Below are 16,522 nucleotides of genomic sequence, written 5' to 3'. Positions count from 1 at the left end.
TCTGCCACTTACTAGCTGGGCAGAAAGTCATTGACTTTTTCTGAATCTTGTTTTCTCATCTTTACAATAAAGATAGTAATGCCTGCTCCACAGGGTTCTTCACTACTTTAGCAAAGCAATTACCACCATGGTTCGTTTCCTTTCTTCTTTTGCCCTCAGATTATAGTTTCTACACTCTTTATAATACCTTCTGTCCCTTGTGCCTATTTAAGTTGATTTTTTTGTGTGTGTATGAGAGGAATATTAGCCCTGAGCTAACATCTGTTACCAATCCTCTTTTTGCTGGGGAAGACTGGCCCTGGGCTAACATCCGTGCCCGTCTTCCTCTACTTTATATGTGGAATGCCTGCCACAGCATGGCTTGATAAGTGGTGCACAGGTCCTTGCTCAGGATCCAAACCTGTGAACCCCAGGCCACCGAAGTGGAGCATGCTAACTCAACCACTATGCCACCCGGCCAGCCCCTTAAGTTGTATTTTTAAAGCTCCTTTAGTGAGGGGTGGGAGGTACAGAGAATAGTAGAAACAGAAATATTATATGATTAGAAAACTGGAGATGGTGCTCTGTTTAATTGAAACCTGTCAAAGAAACAAGTGTCTTAGAATTTTATTTAGATGTGTTTTACTAGGTAAAAGAATGTGAAGCTTGACATTTCAATGGATTTTCTCCGATTTCCATTACTCATCAGTAGCCATATGCCTAAGGCTATACTGGAGTATACATTCATCAGTTCATTTGATTCTCACTCCAGCCCAGTGAAGTCTAAGTACTCTTATTTCCTTCTTTCCACACTGAGGAAGTTGAAATTCAGTGAGACTGAGCACCCACATCACCCAGGTGATAAGTAAATAGCGGTGTCCTGGAGCCAACTCCTGAGTGGGTGAGCTGGCGAGAGCCAGTTGTTAAATATTCAGACATTTTGCAGTCCAGCCATGTTGGGAAGGTTTATACCACAGAAATTGGCAAATGCTTTAAATCAGAGCGGCTTGTTTTTTTTCCAGAAAGTTGTTTACCAGTACATTACTTGGTTTGAACCTAGGACTTTTGAACTCCTTAAGCCTTAGGTAGCACTGGCCATCAAAACTTCATCAAAACATCAGGAAGCTTACAGAGATGGCTGAGGAATTGACATACAAAGTAGTATAATAGAGTCTTGTCTGGCTAATAGAAGCATATGGAAAGGTGGGGGCTGAACATGTTTTGCACGATAGTGTATTTTTGTATGTACTTATTTATTCATTTGAAGTGGAGGGGAAACTGTAAGTGAAGAGTATGAGCTACTCTTTGAAACGCCAAGAAGCCATTGCTCCAAGTAACCTAGAAAGAGAAAAATAGAATGTATCATTTTCATAGAAAGAATATAGATATATTTGCTTTTTAACGCCAAAAGGGGGAAGTTAGCACCAGTAACCCCAGCCGTTACCATTTTTGCCCCTTATCAGCTGAGAGCAGAGATGACTTTTATTTCTGACCTCACCCTTTTTTTTCTTTTGTTAAGAATCATATAAAAGATTTGACATCTTGTAGAACTCTTGATTGTCCTGGTAGGTGAAATAACATTGAACTATAATTTGAGAATTTTATTTCAAAGATTTGTAAATTATATTCTTGAAATTATAACATCCTAACAAATGCCAACATCTGTAAAGCGCTTACCGTATGTCACACATTGTTCTAATCCTTTAATCTTCACAGTAACTTTATAGGTACTATTACTAATCCCATTTTGTAGAAACAGAGGCACAGAGAGGTTTAAGTAACTTGGCTTTGGTCCCAGAGCTTTAGTAAATTCAGAAGCTGGGATTTAATCTCTGGCAGACTGGTTCAGCTGCACCATGCTACTTCCATAATTACATTGCTAATTGCCGTTAATTTACTGAGTCTTAAAAAAACCTGAGATCAAGTCTGTAATAAATATTTTTAATTACATATTTTAAACCAATTCTTAATTAAGCCATGTTTATTTATGGAATATCTTCCTATCAGCCTGTTTTTCTATAATATTACTTTCTCTTATTTTTTCCTTTATGACGTAGACTTTTCAGTTGTTCCCCTTGACTGGAACAACTAGCTCAGAATGAGCTGGAAGGAAAGAGGGTTTGAGTCTCTTCTTGTAAATAAAATTACCTTTGTAAATAAAAACCTTGTCTCTGGGTGCCGCCGGCCCAGTGGCGTAGCAGTTAGGTTCGCGTGCCCCGCTTCGCTGGCCCAGGGTTCGCCAGTTCGCATCCTGGGCGTAGACCTATGCACCACTCATCAAGCCATGCTGAGGCGGCGTCCCACATAGAGCAACTAGAATGATGCACAACTATGACAGACAACTATCTACTGGGACTTTGGGGAGAAGAAAAAATGGAAAAACCTTGTCTCTGGAATAGTAAGAATTATGAAGCAAAAGACTAGCTCAGGTTATATATGAGGTTGATGTTTTCCCTCCCCAGAATGTTTGAGAAGCAGTAAAGATTAAAACTAGTACAATAATGCAGTTTTGGATCTACTTTTTAAGTTCTAGCTTTATATTGTAGCATTATTTAGTTTGAAGCATTCAATATTTCTAAAAATTTGGTTTACCCAAATGATGTTGGGATTTTTCCTGTCATTTCTCTCTCCTAACTTGGGTACCATGTTATGATACCAGCGTTTTCCAGGTTTGGGGATGTTTACATCTTTCTAACGTGTATCATTTGTTCCAAGCTTTTTTAAAAGTATATATATATTTACACACACAAATATATAAATAGATATAGATACAATGTTTGTTTTTTTTTTTCCCTACCTTTCTTCAGCTAAAAAAATAGAGGCTCCTGAACAGCTGAAAGAATTAGTTTCAGATTTATCTTCTCAGTTTGTCTTCTCACCTCCTACTTTAAGGACCAGGCGGAAAAACACATCTAATACATCCAGACTTGTAAACGAACTGGTAAGAGACTCATGATTTTATTTGTATGCTTAATGTTTAAACACGCTTTTTTTTAAAGCAGTATTGCCTGTATAGACTTTTTTTAAATGAGCAGTGTTTATACCAAAAGCCCAAAATCTCCTTATCTATACTTTTGGGGACCCCACCTTTAAGACAGATCTATGGTATGTTGCTGATGGTGTATTACTGGCAGCTGCAGTTTAAATTACCTATTAGGGGAAAGGTTTTTAAATTTTAGTGTCCCATCAGAATTATCTGGATGTGTTTATTTAAAATGTAAGTCCCTGAACCCCTGGAGTGTCATCCTCAGGCCACACTTGGAGAGACAGTGTTTCAGAGTTGATTCCATCACCTAATTGCACATAACCCTAAAATAGTTCAGGAATTGAGTGTGAGTGTGAGACCCTTATATTTACCAACATTAATTAATAAATATTTCTTGAATTATCTGCTATGAGCTAGTTACTGTGCAAGGGCAAAGGCACAAAAATAATTCAGGCAAATTCCTTGTCTTTCAGGAGCTCAGTTTAATTGAAGAGACAAAAATGCACATAATTATTTCACAGCATGATAAGAATCATTTATACCTAAATGACCCTGTAGACAGAAGGTAAAGGAGATCGGTATTCCTGGGAGAGAAAACAGCAGATGCAGAGGCACAGAAGCATGACAGTGCATGGGCGTGGGGGACTGTTCACAAACCAGCAAATAGCCATGGGCATGTTTTCAGCAGTTTCTATCCAAAGTGAATATTCTAGAGAGGAGAAAATAGTCACTAGTGGCTTAATTCTTATGAAATGATGAGAGCCTGGATTTGGACAGAGGCAGTGGGAGCAAAAGGGCAGTGGACAATAGAAACATTCCAAAATGAAACTGACAAGACTTGGAGATGAACTAAAGGTGTGAGGGATAAAGAGGAAGCCCATTTGGGACTTGTTGACTTTGAATTCATTAGCACTGTTTGGCTATATTCCTTGCTTAGGATAGAACTTTTTCAATTTAGATTTTAAATGTTTAATTACTTAAGATTTATCTTTTTAAAATTTTAACCGTAGGAAGATGATGCTCAGTCAGTAGAAGCTGTGGGAAAGCAAAAAGTGAAAAGAACCAGGACTGCAAACACAAAACAAGCAAGCAAGTATGACTTTTTCTATGCTGTACTTTTTATCCATTTTGTTTCTTAAAATTAGATTTGAGAAGAATCTTGACTTAAAAAGAGAAATTAAGCTCATCAGAAAAGGGTAATTCTTAGGGGCATTTGTAAGCGCTGGCGCCTTGTGATCGCTAGATTTCACCGTGGAAGGTGGATTTCTCTCTACAGCGTGAGAGCCCATTCCTCTTCTTTACAGAAAGGTGGTAGTGTGGAGGTACTTCAGTACCCAGTGAATCTTTCTGTTTTGGCAGGACTGGGTGGGGTGGGATGTTTCACCTTTTCATTAGTCAAAATAGATAACTATTAGTAAAAATAGTTGTAAACTTAAAAATCCTGTAATTACTTCACTAATAGCAATAAAACTTCATCCATGGGGGAAATTACTCCCTTTCAGATTTATTTGTACATAGGGATGGTTGAATTTCATGAAAGTACAAAGTAATCCATTTTATCTTACTTTAAAAACTAATTTAATGAGACTTTTAACACTGTTTACATATAAATTGGCTTTGTATGTATGTATGTGGAAAACTACTTCATATTATGAAAATATATGCATAATTGCTAGTTTCTGCTGTTTGAGAGTTGCCGTGTCTTATACACTTGGTGGGTGTACTGGGCTCTCATTCCATGGACTCACTGCTGGTGCTTGGCCCATCCTTGTAACCCAGCAGTATTTGTGGATTATGAAAACCCACATGAAACATTTAAAAGAAAATGCAGGGGCCGGCCTGGTGGCGTAGCGGTTAAGCGCGCGTGCTCCGCTTCGGCGGCTTGGGGTTCGCAGGTTCGGATCCTGGGTGCACAGATGTACCACTTGTCAAGCCGTGCTGGTGGCAGCATCCCATATAAAGTAGAGGAAGATGGGCACGGATGTTAGCCCAGGGCCAGTATTCCTCGGCAAAAAGAGAAGGACTGGCGTCGGATGTTAGCTCAGGGCTGATCTTTCCACACACAAAAAAAAGAAAATTCAGCAGTAATTGTTTTTGCGTGTCCCAATTCTCTTCTCTTTTATAAAATGAAAGCACTAGGGAAGGGTAATCCTAAGGCTTCTTTCAATATATTGGGAAGCCAATTATATTTTATGTTATAGTGTATGTGTTCTCACTTGAGTTGTATCTTTTTTTTTCAGAAACACAGAAAAAGAAAGTTGGTCACCTCCTCCAGTAGAAATTAAGCTGATTTCTCCCTTGGCAAGCCCAATTGATGAAGTAAAGAGCAAGCCAAGAAAAACTGCAGAAGTAACAGGAAAAGCTCTTGGAAGGAGCAGAAAGAAACTGTCTTCCTTTCCAAAGCAAGTTTTACGCAGAAAAATGCTGTAATTTTTTTTCAAGTTTTTGATGTACACCTATTTGTAAAGTCATCAGAATTGTGTGGATTATTAAAAATGATCTAATTTGGAAGAAAATAATTTATATAAATTATTGTAAATTTTTATAACAGAAGGTCTTCAATAAGTAAAGTAACTCCATATGGAGTGTGATTCTTTTAGTCCAGGCCGTTTTTTCTATTTTATATTAAGACTTCATACGTTTATATAATATGTAAATATGGCTTACTACTGGAATGTTAAATAAAGTGTATACTTCACAGTAGTTTGTGTCTGTTAGATTTTTGAGAGGGGATTTCTGTTTTAATGATTTTATATGCTAGTAGGTATTGGTCCCATTTTCTTTCTCTACAGTTAAAAGTATTAGACCAATTTTAAAATGAGGATGATTGAACTGTTGATTTTTTTTTTTTTAAGTTGCTGTTTTATAATTTATGCACTTTGCTTCTGTGATTAAGATTTCTAATCATAAAATGTGTGTTTTTTTGGCTGTTACTATGTTGAAATTGAATTATGGGCATGTAATTTTGCCACTTCTTTGTAGTTTCACAAATTTTGTGTATTCTACCTCAAATGAGTAATTTTCCAAGTGATGCGTTGGTTAAAATATAATGTTGGCATTTCTTATTCAGCAAGCTTAAAGGCTATTACCTTTAAGATCTCTTAATTATTCAGAGACGTTAGATTGACCGGTTCACTGCTCACTAGCAACTTCTTTTAAAAGAGTTTGAGAAGGGAGGGAAATGTAAAACAGATCTATTCCATGGCTGTTCAGTGCACCTTGTGTGTGCCTAATGTTGATGGAATGAGAAGTCTGAACAAATTTTATAATATTCTTGCTGTGAAGGAGTTTGCTACTGAATAAGAGAAATCCCTTAATATTCAGGTTTTAAAACTTTGACAGATTCTCATAGGACCTCAGGCACAGACTATTGAGGATAGGGAAAGAGTGTGTGAATAGACATGGAAAAAGGAAAAGAAAAAAAAAGTAAAACACTCTGTTCTCTGCAGTACGACTGTGTGCAATTAAGTGATGATACTTGATGTAGGCTATAAAATTGATCAATAAATAAGTGTTGTTAAATAATTTATAATAGGTAATTGATAGTATGTAATGAATGGACCATTAATAATTGATCATCTAGAAACAAACTGCTTTTATTGGCTAAGCTTTTAATGTTTTAGTGTGGAGCGTAAGCAGTGTGCTTTCTACATTATTTTTCTACCAAATAACAATACGAATAATGGGAAAATGATGAAAATGCCTATGCCAAGTGTCGACAGTGTGAAAGTGGCAGTGCGAGTGCGGCCTTTTAGTGAGGTTAGTAATCAATGTTACATGGCCTTGTTGAAAAGTTAACTATGACTTCCATTTTATTAACTTTTTAATGATAGTTATCAAACTTGTATTTAAGCTGCTTGTCATTTATGGAATATTAAACTTATTTAAATGAACTTGTTAAATGAGTAATTTAATGATCTAAACATAATTCAGTAAACACTTAATTTCATTCCTTTGCGCAAGTAGCACAATAAAAAAATTGACGAGAAATGTACTGTCAAGTTAATAATTTTTTAAACCAATGCAATTTGGTGAATATAGATGTGCTATCTATTTTTAATAAATGTACTTTTTTCCCTCAATAACAATAGATCATAAGCAAATTGCCAATTGTGGATGAACTCTATATGTTTTAAATGCAATTATGTATAAATGTATTTATATAACTTTTTATAAAAACACTGATCATTAAACTGTGTTGCTACATTTTAGGATAAAATATGAATTATACTCTTCTAAGACCTTGTAGCAATCATTTATCTTTGATTATTAATGCATTCGTTAAATTTTAAGATAATTCTGAACATTTGACCCATTTGGCCAACTTTTGACTGTGAGTCAAACGCTGTACTAGAGACTGAGGACACAAAGGGAAATCCTTTGTTCTCCAGCAGTTTATAGTCTTGTGTAAGTAAATAATTTAGTCATGCGCTCCATAATGCCATTTCGGTCAACAGTGGACCACATATACGATGGTGGTTCTGTAAGATTAGCACCGTATAGCCTGGGTGTGCAGTAGGCTACACCATCTAGGTTTGTGTAAGTGCACTCTGTGATGTTTGCATAATGACGAAATCGCCTAAGGATGCATTTCTCAGAATGTGTCCCAGTCGTTAAGTGACACATGACTGTATGACAGTATGTACCATAGTAGTAACGTAAATAATCTGGCACCCAGGGAAAGATCAGGTATAGTTAATTCTACCTGGACAGATCTTGAAGACTTCCTGGAGATGAAAGTATTTGAGATGACCATAAAAGCATAATTAAGATTTGGATAAGGGTACACTAGACAGAACAACATGCAAAGGCTTATTTGACAGTAACTGATCTTGATGGGATATGGTGCAAGGATGACCTTTTATGAGGTCTTCTTCCCACTTGTGCAACTTGCTGATTTTCTTTCGTCCGTCAGTATTCAACATTGCTTTGCACATTTTCAGTTGGTGTCAGTTCTGTCCTGTCCCTTAACATTCATCTATATTGAAGAAAAAATTTCAGCAATCAGGCAGATACATAATGAGATAACTGTATGTGTATAACTAGATATCGGTAAGTGTAGCCACTATTTAAGTCTTCTAAGGTGGCATGGGTTCTCAGGCAACTGATCAAAAAAATGTCAAAGAGTTAACTTGTGATCAGTAAGTTAAATGTTTTGTCCAAAAAAAAAAAAAAATCATTTTATAACCTAACCCGTCAACACACTGACTTATTCTAGAAGTATTATTCACTGGCCTTTAATATTGGTGGAGTAACTAACTGCAAGTTTTAAACAGTTAATAATGATATAGAAGTCGCCATTAAAACAGTTACCTATTTACACAACCTTTAGGCTCCCTAAAAAAAAAGATTGCATTTGATTCAAGTCCACCACCAAAGTTGATTAGCTTAGATTAGAATAGTAGCAAGGAGGACAGAGGATGAATTCAAGAGATGAATTCAAGGGTAAGTGGTTGTGGGTCATACATGGACGACTGTAGTATCTCCTGGGTGACCTGGACCCTGCCGAAGGTTTTAACTTCGTATCCAGTCTTTATCTGCATTATGGGATCAGAGAACCAACATTGTGAGACTTACTTTGCTGTAAGAGGCAGTACATTCTCAGGAGCCTTTGAAGTCGGATGAACTTGGGTTCAATACTAGACTTTTATCACTTACCCACTGTGTAGCCTTGAGCAAGGTATAAAGCTTTCTGAACCTTGGTTCCCTTATGTGTAAAATGGAGATATTGATTCCTCACAGGATTGCTGTTACAAAAACTATATGAAATAATCTGTAAATCAGTGCATAGTGCCTGACAAATAGGTACTTTTAATATTAGCTGCTAGTTTTTTCACCATTATCTCTTTTAAATGCTTTTATTTAGATATAATTCACATACTGTACAATTCACTCATTTAAAGTGTACAATTCAATGATTTTTAGTATATTCACAGATATATATGACCATCACTACAGTTTTAGAACATTTCTTATCACCTCAAAAAAGAATCTCTGTGCCCTTTAGTTATCCTTACTTCCCCAGCTCTAAGCAACCATTAATCTAATCTCTGTCTCTACATATTCCCTATTCTGTACATTTCGTATAAATTGAATTATATATAGTCTTGTGACTGGCTTCTTTCACTTAACATGATGTTTTCAAGGTCTGTCCATGTTGTGGCATATATCAAAATTTCTTTATGGCTGGATAATATTCCATTGCATGGGTATACCACATTTTGTTTATCCCTTCCTCGGTTAGTGGATATTTAGGTTGTTTCTACCTGTTGACTATTATGAAAAATGCTGCTATGAACATTCACGTACACATTTTTTTGTGGACAGGTTTTCATTTCTCTTGGTAATACATCTAGGCATGGAATTGCAGAGTCGTGTAGTACCTGTGTCTAATCATTTGAGGCACTGCCAGGCTTTCAAAGCAGCTGCACATTTTATCTTCCCACCAGCAGCGTACGAGGGTTTCCGTTTTTCCAGTCCTGGCCAGTGCTTGTTTTCTGACTTGATTTTAGCCACTCTGGTTGGTGTGAGGTGGTATCTCGCTGTGGTTTTGATTTGCATTTCCCTGGTGGCTGATGATGTCAAGCGTCTTTTCAAATGTGCTTATTGCCCATTAGTATATCTTCCTTGGAAAACTGTCCTAGATCCTTTGCTCATTTTTAAATTAGATTATTTATCTTTTTATATTGAGCTGGTCTTGATAGATTCTGGATACAATTCCTTATTAGATACAGGATTTGCAAGTTTTCTCCCATTCTGTGGGTTGTCTTTTCTCTTTCTTGATGGTGTGTCCTTTGAAGCACAAAAGTTTTAAATTTTGATGAAGTCCAATTTTTTTTAAATTGTGCTTCTGGTGTCATATCTAAGAGTCTTTTGTCCAGTCCAAGGTCGTGAAGATTTACTCTTATGTTTTCTTTCATAGTTTTAGCTCTTACATTTAGGCCTTTGGTCTGTTTTGAGTTAATTTTTGTATATGATGTGAGGTAAGGATCCAAGTTCATTCTTTTGCACGTGGCTATCGAGTTTTCCCAGCATCATTTTTTGCACAGGCTGTTATTTCCCCATTTTGGCAGCCGTATTGAAATCAGTTGACCATAGAGGTTTAGTTTATTTCTGGACTCTCAATTCCATTACATTAATCTGTATGTCTATCATTGTGTCAGTACCACACTGCCTTAATCACTGTTGGTTTGTCCTAAGTTGTGAAATTGAGAAGTATGAATTCTACTTTTTTCTTTTTTTCAAGATTGTTTTGTCTATTCTGGGTGACTTTCAATTCCCTATGAATTTTATAATCAGCTTCTCAGTTTCTACAAAGAAGTCAGGTGGGATTCTGATAGAGATCGCATTGAATCTGTATATCAGTTTGGGGAGTATTACCATCCTAACAATACTAAGTCTTCTAATCTATGAACATGGGATGTTTTTCCAATTTTTAGATCTTTAGTTTCTTTCAACAATGTTTCGAAGTATTCAGAGTATATGTTTTTCGCTTCTTTTTTTTTAAGTTTATTCCTAAAGTATTTTTTTCTTTTTGGTGCTATTAGAAATGGAATTGTTTTCTAAATTTCATTTTCAGATTGTTCATTTAAAGTGTATAGAAATACAGTTGATTTTTGTGTGTTCATCTTGTATCTTGCAACCTTACTGAACTTATTTATTAGTTTTAATGGTTTTGGGGGGGAGTTCTTAGGATTTTCTGTATACAAGATCATGTCATCTGCAAATAGAGGTCATTTTACTTCTTTTCCTATCTGGATGACCTTCATTTCTTTTTCCTGCCTAATTGCTCTGGCTAGAACCTCCAATACAATATTGAATAGAAGTGTCAAGAGTAGAAATTCTTGTCTTTTTCCTGATCTTAGCAGGTAGCATTCAGTCTTGACTAGTAAGTATGACTATTACTCATGGATTTTTCATAGATGCCCTTTATTGAAGTTCCATTCTATTCCTATTTGTTGTGTGTTTTTATCATGAAAGGGTGTTGGATTTTGTCAAATGCATTTTCTGCATCTATTAAGATGATGTGTGACTTTTTTTATTCTATTGATCTGATGTGTTACGTTAAATCATTATTTTAAAGTGTACCCAAGATTTGTTTTCATCAGATATAGTAAGGTGACAGATACAGAGACAACTGCCTTAAAATTCCCAAGAGAAGGGAGCCACGTGAGGAAGTATAAGTGTAAGGCAGAAGGCAGAAGGAGCAAAGGATGCATATCCCACGACCGGATTGTAGTTTCTGCAGGAAGGGATGGGCAAGGCATGGGAGGCGAGTTTGAGCAATCTTAGGATTGGATAGTTTGAGTAATTGCAGTGGGCTCTAGGCTGTAGGGGTAGTCTCTCATTGTCAGGTACTTGGCCCTGGGGTAATGTAGGGCAGGGAAAATATTGGCTTGGTGTGTGAGTTAAATAAAGGAGGTGTTTGGGAAATGGGCTTTGGATTGGTTGGTTTGCATGAAAGGCAGGTTGTTTACCATCTCTAGGAATTCATTAGCTCTGGGAGAGGCAGGCTCTCCTGGCCCCAGAATGTCAAAGCATCATATAATATAGAAAACAAAAAAACGTGATTAATACAATCATTTTGGGATGTTGAATCAACCTTGCATCCCTAGGATAAATCCCATTTGGTCATGGTGCATAACTTTTTTTACATATATATATGTTGCTGGGTTCAGTTTGCTAATAATTTGTTGAGGATTCTTCCATCTATAGTCATAAAAGATACTGGTCTGTAGTTTTATTTTCTTGTGATGTTTGTCTCTTGTAATGAGTGGCTACTGATGGATTGTCCGCTCACTTTTGTGTCTTTCCACAATGCCCGAATTTATTAGAGTAAATTCAAAGGATTTCGCCGCTAGCGGCTGAGGTCCCGGGAAGAGCGGTAACAGCCTGGCGTTCCTTTACAGAGACTCAGTCAAACGTCACACATTAAATCATGAGTATCATAAAGTCATGTTAACACCAAAGTCAGCATTCAATGTGTAAAGGGTTACGAACCAAAGCGCACGAAGTCCTTGGCACGGTCCAGCGAGTCTGGAACAGGAAATCAGTCCAGGCGAAGGGAGCCAGCGAGAGGCACAGAAATCAGCAAGGCGACCAGCAGCGTGTCCTCCTCTCTCTGGGATGACTCACTGGCATCAGTGTTTCTTCCTCTCTCCCTTATATGCTGCTTCCACATCTTATCCAGGTCCTCAGTTGTCCTGTCTGGTTATCTCTGGGTGTGTCTGTGGGTGTTCCTTTAAGGCGTTGTCGTTACACTCATAACTCCTTTTTCTTGTACCTTTCATGAGTCCTTAGCATAAGTTCTTCCATTTTGTGTGCTCTCTGCATGTGGATTTGGTATCAGGGTAATACTGGCTTCATGAATATAAGTTGGGGAGTGTTACTTCTATTTTTTGGAAGAATTTATGAAGAATTGGTTTTAATTCTATAGGTGTTTGGAAGAATTCAGCAATCAAGCCATCCAGGCTTTTCTTTGTGAGTAGTTTTTTTTGTTTTATTATTACTACTTCAATCTCTTGTTATCAGTCTATTCAGATTGTCTATTTCTTCTTGAGTCAGAGTCGTTTGTGTCTTTCTAAGAATCTTTCCATGTCATTTAAATCATCTAATTTGGTGGTACTCAGTTGTTGGTAGTATTCCTTTATAATCTTTCCTTCTTTAACCATAGTTTCCTTTAATTCTGTGAATATGTTTATAATGGTTCCTTTAAAGTCTTTTTGCAGCATCTGGTCACTCTCATGGACAGTTTCTGTTGCCTGCTTTTTTTCCAGTGTGTGGGTCTTACTTTCCTGTTTCTTTGCATGCCTCATAATTTTTTATTGGAAATTGGACATTTTAGATAATGTAGCAAATCTGGGTACTGGTCCTCCCACGCCTCTGTAGTTTATTATTGTTATTTGCTAATTTATTTGTTTAGTGACTGGCTGGATTATTTTAGTGACGTCTATCCCCCGCCCCACCCCCACCTTTGCTCTCGCACAGCTTTGGCTATGCCGTGGACAGCCTGGGATAACAGTTGTTTGGGTAGGGCTCCCTTCCTCTCTTGACCACACCAAGCTGTTAAACTCCACCGATTGCTGGCTGATTGCTCTGCTGTTTTCAACAATGTCCTGGGGCATAAATTGCTCTACAAACTAATTCAATCAAATTCTGGTTCCTTTGAATGGAATGGTTTCTGAGGTCAGTGTTTGATATTTTTTCTCACCCCGAGTGGGTTCCTCCTGGCTATCTTATTCCCCACTCACCCCCTTGCAAACTAGAGGGCCTATAACTTAACCTGTATCTTGAATCTCCCAATTGCCTTTTGTCACAGCCTCTTCTGTTCTGTTCTTGAGAGTGCCCTTAGGATTGAACTTCTCTAAGGGGGCAAAGGAAGTTGGTTCCTTTGGGAAGAGATTAGGTGCCATCTCTTCAGGCAAGATCTCTAAACCAGGGCTCTGGATTTGGGGGTGGGGACAATGGCAAGCTGCTCTCTGAGTGACATCCCTGCTCTAAAAAGCCAGCATTTGGTGAATGTGGAACAGCTGCCTGAGATCCTCTCAGCTTGAATCTCCTGGCATGGAACCACCACCTCAGTACTGAGGTGATCAACACCCCAGTATTCTCAGCATACTGCAACCAAAGTGAGCCTCCGTTCCATGAGTCAGAACTGGGTAGAAGGAATCCCCACCTCTCACCCACACTCTCCCAGGACTTAGCATCAATAACAGGTAGATGGGGGCAAGATGAGAAATGCTGATACCTTGCTTCTCCCAGGAAGAAAGCCCTCTGACTGGGGTCTGGGAAGACAGGGAGCCCTGTGTTCTTGGCTCCAGTAGTCTCCACCTTGCTGAGCCAGCAGGAGAGAGGGAGGGAATGGTCTTGCTTCTGTAGGGGAGGAAGAGATTTGCTTTATCCAGTCTAGGTCCTTCTGGCTGGGCTATGAATTAAATTGACATGAGACAGAATAACAGGAGAAAATCAATGAAAGCTTTATAACATGTATACATGAAGAGACCCAGAAAAACTAACTCAGCATTTTGGCTGAGGTGTCTTCTTAAATAGCATTTTCAGCTAAAGACAAAGGAGGATGTTGCGGGTGGTGGTTGGGACTTCAAAGGGGAGGAAGGCAATTCACATGGAGGTGGAAAAGCGAATGTTTGGTAAACAGAACTTTGATAAGATCAGGCTTAGCAAGGAGCCTCCCAGTCTATCGATACCTAGAGTTATCTATGGTGATGGCCGTCCTGGGGACGGGCCTTCTATCTTAAATTCTTTTAGGCAGTTGGAGGAAGGCCAAAGTTTCTTGCAGAGTCTCTTGTTCTTGAAAAATAATCAAAGCAAGGCAAAGAGACACACTTTGGGGTGGCCATTCTGATCCCCCACACTTTAAATACCACAGACTCTCCTTCCTTACCAAATTTTGATAGATTTTCTTGAATAGATGTTTATTCATTGGCTAATTCCCCTTAGGACCATTTCCAGAGGCTTTAAATGGTTGTTTCTTCATTTTCATTTTTTCATTAATAATTCTCACCTGTTTCTCCAGGGAGTGGGACAGTGGAGCTCCTTATGTTGTCATGCTGGAAGTGGATTTCTCTGCCTCTGCTGCTGTAGTTGTTCCTATTAGTATAGTTGGGTGTTAGATATGCTATTCTCAGAAAGTTAATACAACTAGAGACAAGCCTTTCAAAAATTCTGAGGGGGTATAAGAGCAACTGTTGTCATAACAGCTGCTAAGCATAACATAATTAGAGAACAAAATGAATGGTAGGTTCCTGGCTTAATTTCTTACAAGGTTTAAAGACTTGAAAAACCATTGGATGACAAAGAAAAACTATAATGATTGACTCTGAATTTGTGATTTGACAATAGAGAGAGAAGAATTCTGGGAGCAAATGTGTTATTTCCATGCATTCCAGGACCACCACCACTATACAAGACCCTAAGAATCCAGAACATATGAAGACATTTACATTTGACCTGGCCTATTGGTCTCACAATGGATTTCAAAAGGATAAAGATGGTGTGTTTATTTCAGCTGATCCTAGCAGTAAATTTGCAGGCCAGGTAAATTGCTTTAAAACACAACTTCAAAGCAATTTTTTTCCTTTTCTTTTTTATGAAGTGTTAACAGTATAACAGTAATTTTTTTATGCAATCATGCTACAATATATGCTTCCATATTAAAGTCTGATTTTAAATTTATTCCTTTTTCATGCTAAACATGAGGTCCAAAAGTGCAGCTGTTGCCTAAATAATTTTTGAGACACTCAAATCAGTTGATTTCCCAATGTACTCACATATTTTGAAAAAGGAGTGTCAGTCAAGTCAATTATATTTTGTCTCGCTGAGATAAGCAAAATAAGCAAAACTTGTGAGGCACTCAGCTTTTGAGAACTTTTGTTTTATTGGGTATTTATCATGTGCCAGCCACTATTTCACCTTAAAGTTGCTCACAATCTGGTATGGGGAGACAGGCAAATAAGTGCCGTCAAATGTTACATGTTCTGTGATAAGAATATGTATGAGACACAATGGGGTACAAAGGAGAAGTGGTCATTTCAATCTGGACAGAGCCCATTAGGCTCCTGGGATCTGTGTGTTTATTGTTTCCATCAAATTTGGAAAAATTTCAACTGTCATTTCTTCAAGAATTTTTTGTCCCCCCCTTATTCCTTCTGTGACTCCAATACATGTATGCTTGAGATTATCCCACAGGTCAGTGAGGCTCTATTCATTTCCCCCCAACATTTTCCCTCTGTTCTTCTTGTCTGCCTACTTGTCTTTAAAAACTCAGCCCAAGGATTACAGCCTTTATTAAACCACCCCGAAAAATACCCTGCCTCAATATTTTTGACTCACAAACTCACTGAAAGGATCTCCTGGACCTTAGAATGCACTTTCAGAACCTCTGCCCTAGAGCAATCAATAAAAAAATTATCAAACAGAGTATAACTAAGTCAATTGTGAGGAAATGGGATTTTGAAACTATCCAAAATATGGCAGGAAAATAGGGGGATAAAAACAAAGAGGAGATAAGTAGAATACAAATAGCAAGATGGTAGATTTTATGCCGCCATATTGCTTATTATATCAAATGTAAATAAACATGCCAATTAAACATCAGAGAGTATCAGACTTGATTGGAAAAGCAGGATCCAACTTTTATCTGTCTACAGAAACCCAATTTAAATATAAATAAATAGATACCTGCCATGTAAACACTAAGAGAAAGAAAACTACAGAGGCTATGTTTACATCACACAAAGGAAACTTCAGAACAAGGAATATTTCATAATGAGAAAGTAATCAATTCATTAAGAAGACATACCATCCTAAATGGGTATGCATATAATAGCAAGAACTTCAAAGTACATGAAGCAGAAATTGAAGGAGAAATAGAAAAATCTACAGTTGTGATTGGTGATTTCATCACTCCTCTCTGAGTAATGGATACAACAAATAACCAAAAATCAGTAATAATATAAAAAACCAGAGCAACGCTATCAACCTAATTGACAATTATATTATAGAACACTTCTGCTGCCCCCTAACCACAGCAGTACACAT

At 37.5% G+C, this 16,522-nt stretch overlaps 2 protein-coding genes across 4 annotated transcripts in view; both read left to right on the top strand.

Annotated features, from left to right (window-relative positions):
• AHCTF1 (AT-hook containing transcription factor 1) overlaps positions 1-5,668 on the top strand; it is a 97,353-nt gene extending 91,685 nt beyond the window's left edge. For 2 of the 3 annotated variants that reach the window (XM_058533580.1, XM_058533578.1), the window contains exons 34-36: positions 2,787-2,920; positions 3,976-4,058; positions 5,206-5,668. In XM_058533580.1, coding sequence (XP_058389563.1) covers positions 2,787-2,920; positions 3,976-4,058; positions 5,206-5,395 — 407 coding nt within the window. In that variant the 3' untranslated portion in view covers positions 5,396-5,668. The remainder of the gene's footprint in view (positions 1-2,786; positions 2,921-3,975; positions 4,059-5,205) is intronic. The other variant, XM_058533579.1, reaches the window with a different exon arrangement.
• A 979-nt stretch (positions 5,669-6,647) lies between these two features.
• Positions 6,648-16,522, top strand: part of LOC131399541 (kinesin-like protein KIF28P) — a 54,238-nt gene continuing 44,363 nt past the window's right edge. Inside the window, 2 exon segments of the mRNA XM_058533890.1 lie at positions 6,648-6,724; positions 14,825-15,019. Of these exon segments, the coding sequence (XP_058389873.1) occupies positions 6,656-6,724; positions 14,825-15,019 (264 nt within the window). The 5' untranslated portion in view covers positions 6,648-6,655.

Source organism: Diceros bicornis, chromosome 38, assembly GCF_020826845.1.
Source record: "Diceros bicornis minor isolate mBicDic1 chromosome 38, mDicBic1.mat.cur, whole genome shotgun sequence".
Classification (NCBI taxonomy): domain Eukaryota; kingdom Metazoa; phylum Chordata; class Mammalia; order Perissodactyla; family Rhinocerotidae; genus Diceros; species Diceros bicornis.
This window is presented reverse-complemented; position numbering and strand designations above follow the sequence as displayed.